Source organism: Pistacia vera, unplaced genomic scaffold, assembly GCF_008641045.1.
Source record: "Pistacia vera cultivar Batoury unplaced genomic scaffold, PisVer_v2 Contig333, whole genome shotgun sequence".
Lineage (NCBI taxonomy): Eukaryota > Viridiplantae > Streptophyta > Magnoliopsida > Sapindales > Anacardiaceae > Pistacia > Pistacia vera.
Genome location: NW_022196150.1, coordinates 459477 through 470480, shown reverse-complemented (window position 1 = coordinate 470480; position 11004 = coordinate 459477). Strand labels below are relative to the sequence as shown.

Here is an 11004-nt window from a genome sequence, read left to right as displayed (position 1 = left end):
AAATTATTGAGAGTTTTTTTATAAAAACTATGTTCTTAAGGTTATTTTATTATTAAATGTATTCAACTACAACCAAGAACAGGGTTGAGAATCCGATTAACCCATTCACAACATGCCACGTACACACAATCCAGCCCACTTTTATGAGATCTTTTACACTTCTCCTCAACTGTCTGTCTCTTATCATCTTCTTTCATTTTATTAACTCATTTCTCAGTTTCCGCCAAGCTCACAGTCCACCTGGTAAGAATACCCTTTTCATGTTCATTTCACCGCTTTAACAATATCACTTTGTTCCTATCATTTACGACCTTCTTTTTGTTACTGGGTATATCTTGGATTTTGTTTTGTTGATAATAATTATGCCTATATAGTACTTGTTGTAGTTGTACAAAAGAGATGGCTTGTTTTTCTGTTGTTTGCAATAATGGGTTTTTGCCTACTCAAGAAAACATTGGACTTTATGGTGTCAAAACCAAGTCTTTGATGAGATATACTAGTGCTTGTTATAATGCTTCTGTGGGGTTTTATAATTGTTACTGGAAATCTTCACATTTGTTGCTTTGTAACAATAAGTTTAGGTTTCTTAATATTGGAGAATTTGGAGTTCCCTTGTTGGGATTTTATGATTGTTGTAAGTCTCAACATGGGTTGTGTTGTAGCAATGGAATTAGGCCATTAGTGAAAGGAAGCATTGAAGATAAAGGAACCCATTTGGAGAATAGAGGTAATGGGAAATTGAGAAGGAGATTTTCGTTAAGATTGCGTCCAAGGTTGCGGTTGTTGATAGTGAGATTGAAGAGGGTTTCTCTTAGGTCGGTGTTGAATGATATTGGGATGTTTTTGAGGAAGAATATTAGGAGGGTGACTTTGTCTACTTTGATATCTGTTGCTCTGGGGCTGTGCTATTTGCTTGTAAATTTAACGACATTGCCATCACCGAAGATTGTTCCATATTCGGACTTGATAACAAGCCTTCAAAACGGGTCTGTTACAAAAGTTTTACTTGAAGAGGGGTCTCGTCGGATATATTATAACACGAACGTACAGAGTTTTGATACTACTGAGATTACAGAAGAAAAATCACCAGTAGTAAATGATTCAACTGAGAATGTGGATCATATGGCTGCCGGAAATGATGGTGTGAGAGTGGGAGTGGCAGTTAATTTCAATATTTTGAAGAAGTTTTCAAGGAATCAATCTTCTATTCCTCAGTGGGAGTTTTCCACTAGAAAAATAGATCATGATGAGAAATTTCTTCTTTGTTTGATGAGAGAAAAGGGAACAACTTATAGCTCAGCTCCTCAATCACCATTAAAGTCAATGAGAAATATTTTAATTACTGTGATATCTTTGTGGATTCCCTTAACCCCTTTGATGTGGCTTCTTTATCGTCAACTTTCTACTGCTAATAGCCCAGCAAAACGGCGGCGGTCCAATAAACAGATGGTTAACTTTGATGATGTGGAGGGTGTTGACACTGCTAAAGTAGAGCTTATGGAGGTATGCATCTCTTCCTTTGATATAGCGTCAAATAAATAAGCTTATGTTCTCTGGTTATCATGTTCTTTCTTTTTTCCTTACTATTGAGATAGTTTGGTCTAGTTGGAACAATTATCAGCTCTATGCATGCCGGAAACCCTTTTTTTTTTTTTGGAAGTTAAACAACTAGTATATAGAAAATATTAAAGTTTACTGTGGTGGACCAAAGTGCCAGATATTTACAAAATAAAATCTCAAAAATCCTTTGAAGAAGCATCAAATACTTCTAGGTTTGGTCTTACGATAATATAGTATTCTCAAAAGTACTGTTATACTTCTTATGTATATATCCCAACTGTGATGTGGCTTTATTTCGAGTTACACATTGATATTGCTGATAATTTGATAGAACTCCAAGCAACTCACTCAATCACGCAACACAATAAGCAAACTCAACAGAGACAAACTGAATGATAATACTCAATGTAATGCTGGATCTACTCAATATGGTATTAATAGAATAGAAATGGCAATTTCTAGAGCAGTGCTCAATTACAATGAAATAGAATATGCAATAGATAGTCCCAACAATTTGAGGAGCTGGGGACCTCCTTAATTGACTAATGATAATAATTCTCCCCTCTCCTACTTAAGCTTTCCCTTTTATACATAAATCAGTTAACTAAATTATTCTCTTCTAACTAATTGATTCTTCATACGCCATACGCCTCAAACCTTCCTCCACTAATGCATGCACTCTTACGGCTTTTTACTCTTATGCCCTCTGTATTGGCACACCTTCTTAATGGGAGGTCTATCAATACCAACAACCCCCCCCCCCCTCTCGGTCCTCAAGGTGGAAGTGAGGGAATTGAAGCTTGATGGTGTCCGATAGCTCCCAGGTGGCTTCAAATGGGGCTAAGTCTTTCCACTTAATGAGGACTTCTTGAGAGCCATTAACCAACGTGCGGACTGCCAAAACAGATTCCGGTTGTACATACAGCTCCATGTCCTCAGTGAGGCATAAGGGTAGGGGTTGGATGGGAACCAGCTATGCAAGCTGCGCTTAAGCTGTGATACGTGAAAAAAGGGATGGATCTTGGCTGTTGGAGGTAGCGTCAGTTTGTAGGTGACCTGCCCAATTTTCTCTAAAATGGGAAACGGTCCATAAAAACGTGGACTCAACTTTTCATTGAGTTTAGAGGGTATGGTTGAAGTTTTAAAAGCACTTGGTCTCCCGGTTGAAAGGTGACATCCCGGCGATAGGCATCAGCATGGGTTTTCATGTGGGCCTGGGCAACACTCAAGCTATGTTTCAGCGTATCCAAAATGGAGTTACGCTCAGCCATCTATTGGTTCACTTCTTCGACCAAGGATGGGCAGTCGGTGAAGTGTAGAAGAGTGGGTGGGTTGCGGCCATAAAGTGCTTTGAATGGTGTCATCTTGGCTGCACTGTGATAGGTAAAATTATACCAAAATTCAGCCCATGCGAACCACCTTGGCTAGTGTTTAGGTTGGTTGCTACAAAAGCAACGGAGATAAGCTTTTAAACAACGGTTGAGTCCATTGATTTGAGGGTGATACGTCGAACTGAATTTCAGCTTGGTACCTACTGCCTTAAACAATTCTTGTCAAAATTGACTGATGAACACTCGGTCTCTGTCATATACAATTGACTTTGGGAACCATGCAGTTTGACAACCTCTAAAACAAAAAAGCAGCCACCTCTTTAGCCCTGTAGGGATAACATAAGGGAAGGAAGTGACTATATTTGGTTAACCGGTCCACGACCACCTGGGTGGGAATGGGCAAAGGCTGGAGAAGTCTTGCGGGCTTAAGGGCTGACTGCTTTTTCAATTGACAGACCTAGCATTGCTACTTAAAAGCTTGAACATCCCTTTTAATGCCCTCCCAATAAACCAGATTTGTTACTCGCTTATATGTTCTAAAAAAACTAGAGTGGCTTTCTGCTGGGCTGCTGTGAAATTCATCCAACAACTGAGGAATAAATTTAGAGGATTTTGGTAGTACTAACCTGTGTTTGTAGAGAAGACAACCACGGCGAAGACTGTAGTTTGGGCGGCTATGGGGATTAAACTTCAAGTCTTGGAAGGTAGTTCGGAGCTTTGCATCTTGTTATGCCTCAACCACAATATCATCAAATTCTGAGAAAGTAACAACAGATACAACAACCAACTCTATGTCTTCTCTTCGGGATAGGGCATCGGCCACTTGATTAGAGTTACCAGGTTGGTAAATGATATCAAACGAGTAGTCCAGAAGCTTAGAAATCAATTTTTGCTATTCAGGTGTCTTCGCCATTTGATCTATCAAGAATTGCAAACCGAGCTGGTCCGTTTTGATAATGAATTTTTGTCCGATAAGGTAGTGGCACCATTTGTGAACCGCGAACACGATTGCCATCAATTCCCTTTCATATACTGACTTTTGTCGTGACTCGTTGGAAAATGCTTTGCTAAGGAAGGCTATGGGACGTTGGTTTTGAATTAATATAGCTCCCAACCCTTGGCCGGATGCGTCTGTGTGGACTTCAAATGGAAGACTGAAATCTGGGACAGCCAACACGGGAACTGAGGACATAGCAACTTTCAGTTTTTCAAAAGCTTGTTGAGTCTAGTCATTCCATTCGAAGGCGTCTTTTCGAAGCAACTTAGTCAATGGCTGAGCTATCAATCCATAATCCTTAACAAATCTTTGGTAGTACCCTGTCAATCCCAAGAAATCCCTCAGACTTTTGATGGTATGTGGAACGGGCCATGATAACATTGATTCAACTTTTGCGGGATCTGCCTCTATTCCCTCCGAAGAAATCAGATGTCCTAAGTATTCCAGCTTCAGCTGCGCAAAGAGACATTTTTTGTGGTTGACAACAAGCGCATGTTTAGTCAAGATTTGGAAGGCATATTTCAGGTGATTGAGGTAAGCTTCTAGGTCTGGGCTATAGATTAAGATGTCATCAAAAAATACTAATACAAATTTCCTCAAAACTAGTCTGAAAATTGTATTTATTAAGGCCTAGAAGGGTGGAGGGGGCATTTGTCAACCCGAACGGCATGACCAGGAACTCGTAATGCCCCTCATGAGTCTTGAATGCGGTTTTCGGCACATCCTTTGCCCTCACTCTTATCTGGTGATATCTAGATTTCAAATCCAGTTTAGGAAATAACACCCACCAACTCATCTAGCAGCTCATCAATGGAAGGTATGGGAAATTTTTCGGGTATGGTTATGTTGTTAAGGGCACAGTAATCGACACAAAAACGCCAGCTGTCGTCTTTCTTCTTAACTAACAACACCGGACAGGCAAAAGGACTAGTACTCAGTTGGATTATTCCTGACACCATCATCTCGCCCACCAACCTTTCTATCTCATTCTTTTGGGCATAGGAGTACTTGTAAGGACGTAGGTTAGGGGTTTTGGATTGGTTTTGGAAAGTTATGGCTTGGTCAATAGGTCTTTTGGGAGGTAAACTGTTCAGTTGTTCAAACAAATGGTGGAACTCCTTTATTAGGGCAGCAACCCCAGGCTCCATGGGTTAAATCTTCTCCTCTCCTTTACTCTCGATAGAGCAAAATTCAACCACATACCCCGCTCCTTCACTCTGCAGTGTTTTGAGCATTACTTTGAGAGAGACTACATTCTTAACTAAGGAGGGATCACCTTGCAACACTATTTTCTTCCCGTTACTGTCAAATGTCATGGTCAAGTTTTTCCAATTAGAGCACACATCTCCCAAAATGCTCAACTATGATATGCCCAGCACCACATCTGCTCCTCCTAGATCAAATGGGAAAAAGTCATGTGTCAGCTCAACCTCCTGAATCCTCATACTCACATTCCTGCAAATTCTTTCTCCTCTGATTGTGAAACCATTCTCTAGCATCACTCCAAATTGTTTTCCCTTCTCAATTTCCAGGCCTAGCTTCTGCACTAATTCCTTTGAAATAAAGTTGTGGGATGCCCCACTATCCACCAAAACAATTACCTTCTCATCTCCAATCAACCCTCTGAGCTTCAGAGTCTTCTCAATAGTCATACCTACAATACAGTTCATCGACAATGCCAAAGGGTTACCTGCCATGGTGACTTCATCGTCAGCTTCAGAGTTGGGCTCCTCCTTTTCCGGTGCGTCCTCATCAGTTACCAACAAAATCTGCAGCGACCTCCCTTTACACCAATGATTTGGACTATATTTTTCGTCACATCTGAAACAGAGACCGCGTTCCTTCTTGCTTTGTATCTCAGCGTCAATCATGCGCCAAAATCCTTCTCCGTAAAATCCTAGCGTGGGGGTCTCCGTTGATCTCTCTCTTCGTTCACCAAATCTGCTTAGGGTGAGGTCTAGAGTGCATGAAAAGGGGCTAGGGCTCAACGCCTTTGAGCGCCATGGATCCGGGTTGGGAATGACCTGGTTATAATGCTCCATTTTTGTTTTTTAGGCTCTAAACGATTTGAACCTACTCTTCTCCAAAATCCAATTCTTCTTCTCTACTCGATGGGCTTGTTCAATTAGTGTAAAAAGTGTGGTTGGTTGGGCCAGGCGCAATTCGGCTCGGATCTCCTCTTTGAGTCCATTGAGAAATACCCCTATTAACAGTTCTTCCCCTACCTCGCGCAAAGGTGTAGAGTGCGCCTCAAAGTTCTCCCTCTATTCTGTGATTGTTCCAGTCTGTTTTAATGCTACTCGTGCTTCGTATGCTGATCCTTTGAAGGATGGACGAAACCTTGCAACCACAACAGCCTTAAAGGCTTCCCATGAACTGATTGGCGCCATTGATTCAACCCACTAATACCAATTCAGTGCACGCCCCTCCATACAAACCGCGGCAGTTTCTATCTTCTCTTCCTACGCATAATGATTAACTGAGAAATAACGATTCGCTCTGAAAGTTCACCTGTGGGGGTCTTCCCCATTGAACACCGGTAACTCTAATTTCTTACTCTTCTCTCATCCTTAGATCTCTCGGTTTCTTTATTCCGATCAACTCCGCCATTGTCGTTGTTATTTGAATTCTCCCCCAGAGTCGTTTTGCCCTGATCGCGACTAGTACTGGCCTCCCTTTCCTCCTTCAACCTCATCCATTCTCGTAGCTCAAGGAGATATCTCTTGATACTTTCCAACTCTTCCTTCATTCCCCCTAGCTCTTTCTCCATACTACCTATTTCCTTCTCCAATCCCTCAACCTTTTGTTTCATTCTTGATTTAGTCATTACCCACACAAGGCTCTGATACCAGTTTGATAGAACTCCAAGCAACTCACTCAATCACGCAACACAATAAGCAAACTCGACAGAGACAAACTGAATGATAATACTCAATGTACTGTTGGATCAACTCAATATGGTATTCATAGAGTAGAAATGGCAATTTCTAGAGCAGTGCTCAATTACAATGAAATAGAAAATGCAACAGATAGTCCCATCAATTCAAGGAGCTGGGGACCTCTTTAATTGACTAATGATAATAATTCTCTCCTTTCCTACTTAAGCTCTCCCTCTTATACATAAATCAGTTAACTGAATTATTCCCTTCTAACTAATTGATTCTTCACATGCCACACGCCTCAAACTATTATCCACTAACGCATGCACTCTTACGGCTTTTTACTCTTATGCCCTCTATATTGGTCACATTCTTGATGGGAGGTCTATCATAATCACATAATCCAAATAACAATAAAAAATCAGTGTCACATCACTTGAGATGCAAAAGTTGGGATATAAATTTATATAGTATTCATCTCAAAAGTATCATCATGAAGCTCATGTTAAATTTCTGATAGCCTATAGTTTAATCTGGATCTTGGCATTCTGAGCTTCAATAGTTAATGTGGACTACACTGTTAATTCTATTGACTATGACCTGGCATCTAAGTGAATATCCTTTGCAAGGTATAGAAGTTTATGATTATATTGTAAGCCTGGAGGAGCATCAGGTGCTTCAGTTTTGATCTTACGGTAATATGGCAATGTCAAAAATATAGTCATGAAGCATGTGTTAGGCTTAATGGTAGCCACTTTTTCTGCTTCCAAATAATAAATGTGATTTATTCTGGGTCTGAAAAGAGAAAAAGGAATGAACTTAATTTTGTGTACTGCTAAAATCTTCTTGTTCAGGATGTATTTTCTTTTGTATATATTCTGACTATTCGAATTTTTATTGTGGCAGTCTTAGTATTACTAATTAAAGTTTGAATTTTCCAGTTACACTTATTTCCTAGAGCACATAACAGTCTCCTGACTCTCCTTAAACAGGCTGCTGGGCCTGTAACTGGCTCATCTGATTTTGATATTTGTGCAAGTTAAATGATACACGACTGTGTTTCTTCTCAAAAAAAAAAAAAAAAAAAATGATGTACAACTGTTGTCAAAGTATCTTGAGATCTCTTTTAGTTTCTTTTTTTCTGCTAAGACTAGTTTATTTTAGATATTTTTGTGTAAAGTCCTTGGAGATATAGCGTTTACTCGTGTTCATGTTTGCATGCCATGTTAAGTTTGTTAACTGACCTCCCTTGTGGTTGGCCAAGTAAAGTTTTATTTTCTTCCATTTATCTTTATTGACATACTCTCGTCTATAGATAGTTTCATGCCTTCAAGGAGCAATAAACTACCAAAAACTAGGAGCAAAGTTACCTAGAGGTGTGTTGCTGGTGGGTCCCCCTGGAACTGGGAAAACATTGCTTGCTCGTGCAGTGGCTGGTGAAGCAGGAGTGCCATTTTTCACTGTTTCTGCCAGTGAATTTGTGGAGTTGTTTGTTGGAAGAGGGGCAGCTCGCATCAGAGACCTCTTTAGTGCAGCAAGGAAATGTGCACCAGCAATCATATTCATTGATGAACTTGATGCAGTTGGAGGAAAGCGTGGTAGAAGTTTCAATGACGAACGTGACCAAACACTGAATCAGGTAAGCTAACATTGAAGTTTGTTCATCTTTCTTGTAATTTTCTCATTTATTTGAATTAATATAAATGATATTTCGATTGAATTCTGTCGAGTAATATTTTGCTTTACAATTACTAACCTAATCCAGAAGAGTATTAATTAGTAAATTCAATGATTTTGAATTATTGCAAAAATTTCTAATGAGTTATATTTTGTGCTTCAGAATTATAACTTAAACTTTTTTAACCTGTCTTACAAGCCAAACTTTATGTTTCATTATGTTCTCAAAATTAATTTCCTACTCTAAAATGGCTTTTAACAAATCTGCCCTTACAGTTGCTGACTGAAATGGATGGATTTGAGTCAGACATGAAAGTGGTTGTCATTGCAGCAACTAATAGGCCAGAGGCATTGGATCCAGCCCTTTGTCGCCCTGGTCGCTTCTCCAGAAAAGTTCTTGTAGGAGAACCTGATGAGGAAGGAAGAAGAAAGATCTTGTCTGTGCATTTGAGGGGTATTCCTCTGGAAGAAGATACACGTCTTATTGGTGATCTTGTTGCTTCTGTCACCCCAGGCTTTGTAGGTGCTGATCTAGCAAACATCGTGAATGAATCTGCTTTACTTGCTGCTCGTCGAGGTGAGGTTGAAGTATTTTGTATGTGCACATTGCTACCTGCTTTATTTCTGCCTCCAACAACATTTTACTCTTGCATATGGTAGTTATAATCTTACCAGTAAAGTCTTCTATGATTTTTTCCTGACATCTTCTCTGAGTGTCAAGCCCTTCCTATCTACACTGACCCCCGTGCTCTGCCTTCCTATCTCCATTGTCTTTTCTTTGTCACCTGGTTTTTATTTAAGTTGTTTTTTAATTTATTTTGTGGTAAACAAAGGAAAATTATTAACTTAAAATTACTTTATGAAGATTACAAATCTGAGTTTCTGACCATTTAAATGGAATATAACATTTTAATTTTGGGTTTTGCAGGTAGTGAAACTGTGACAAGGGAAGACATAATGGAAGCTATAGAAAGAGCAAAGTTTGGGATCAATGATAGACAGCTAAAGCCTACTAAAATAAGCGAAGAGCTTGGGAAAATTTTCCCATGGATACCATCTCTCATGGGAAGAAATGACACAAAACAGGATAGTTTGCCAGGGCCTTTAGGCTATCAAACTCTAAGCTGATGAGTATGTGTGCTTTCTCAGTGCTTTTACTGTGATTCATCGGTTTCACTATTGTCGAGGTTTTTCTAAGATCCAAGTGCATAAGCAATTTTGATTCTCTTTACAATCTTTTGCTCAAGAGATGTACCCATTGAAATCAGTGAAACTGTTCTGTTCTTTCGCTTTTAGCTGCACAAATTAGTATCTTTCTTTGTTCTGAGCAGGGCCCTCAGTTTCAGTAATTGTGAAATCGGCTATTGGCCCCCAAGCTAACAGATGTCCAATTAGTGAATGGCCATCTGTAGATTGAGAAGGTCATCATATTGATGATGAAGGTCGCTACCATAATGATGGAGAAATGGGTGGCCTGTGGTTTATTATCCTGTGCTTATACCCATCTCTAACATTAGGATCATAAATTTTATAGAGCATTTTAGATAGACACCGAATTGGAGCTGACTGGTGGGTTAGATATGATATAAGCCTGTGAATGTGTTTCAATGATGTTTCCCAGGTCCCATTGTTACTGTTTAAGTATATGATATATGATTTGAGTTTGATCATATGTATCAAATTAGTTATACATATAAGACGGTCTGACTTACAAATAAAATATTATAGAATTAGCTATCATTATATACCAGTAGATAACCAGTAAATTCTTTCTTTTGGATGTAAGATGTGCTTCTGATATTGAAGTATGTTATCACCATATGAGTTCACCAATCGAACTTTGAAAAATACATCTTGCAGAATACTAATAGAACTTAACTTTTTCTTCCTTTTGTTTTTCCGAAAGTTCGTTAAATATATTGAAAATGTTATTAAAAAAAAAAAAATGGAAGTAAAATCAAATAAACAAAACAATGTTTGCTTTCTGGAAAACTTTATGATATCTGTGTATCTGGTATGAAATGCATGGGCTTACACTAAGTGGGCAGTGGGCTAGTTGTTGAAAGATTGTGGTGATTAACAACATATTTACTATTGATTTGAATTGTCAAAGTATCAAATATTGGTCAGTGTGCATGGATTTACATGAAAAGTGATTGAAAATGGAATCAAACTTTGACAGCAATACTGGAAAATGGATGATTAATGTTTGGCAGTTTGAGCCCCAACATGCCATTTTCAGTCTCTTGGTCCATTATTTAGTGAATACTATTCTATTTAATATTAATGATGTTACGTGGAAGTCAATATCATGGAATCTTGTTTCTTGCTGATTCTATCTGCACTTTTATATATGGTTGGCTCTGGCTGCATTTCATGTGCAGCTTTCTTTTTCCCTCTACAATATTCTTTACCACATTTCAACAAGTAAAAACATTCAAAAGAAGTGGGCAATACTTTGATTTCATGCGTAAAAAGGGGTGGTTGATTCCTATGTTGATTGTCATTTTCAGAAATATAAAGTTGCACTTCTTGTCCGCATTCGTAGAGATTCCATCCT

The 11004-nt window shown here is 39.0% G+C and overlaps 1 protein-coding gene across 1 annotated transcript; it reads left to right on the top strand.

Moving 5' to 3' along the window:
* The first annotated feature begins 229 nt into the window (after positions 1-229).
* LOC116137784 (probable inactive ATP-dependent zinc metalloprotease FTSHI 3, chloroplastic) lies at positions 230-11004 on the top strand. The gene is made up of 5 exons (XM_031423486.1): positions 230-1503; positions 8083-8406; positions 8721-9021; positions 9373-9575; positions 10958-11004. Exons 1-4 carry the CDS (start codon positions 400-402, stop codon positions 9570-9572), a joined length of 1929 nt encoding a protein of 642 aa, XP_031279346.1. The 5' UTR covers positions 230-399; the 3' UTR covers positions 9573-9575; positions 10958-11004.

What these genes read in the sequence shown, in the direction of transcription:
- LOC116137784 (XM_031423486.1), top strand. Translation starts at nt 400, where the DNA reads ATGGCTTGTTTTTCTGTTGTTTGCAATAATGGGTTTTTGCCTACTCAA. An exon ending in GTGACCAAACACTGAATCAG is followed by an intron (nt 8,407 to 8,720) that starts GTAAGCTAACAT and finishes CTGCCCTTACAG; the next exon opens with TTGCTGACTGAAATGGATGG. An exon ending in TTTACTTGCTGCTCGTCGAG is followed by an intron (nt 9,022 to 9,372) that starts GTGAGGTTGAAG and finishes TGGGTTTTGCAG; the next exon opens with GTAGTGAAACTGTGACAAGG.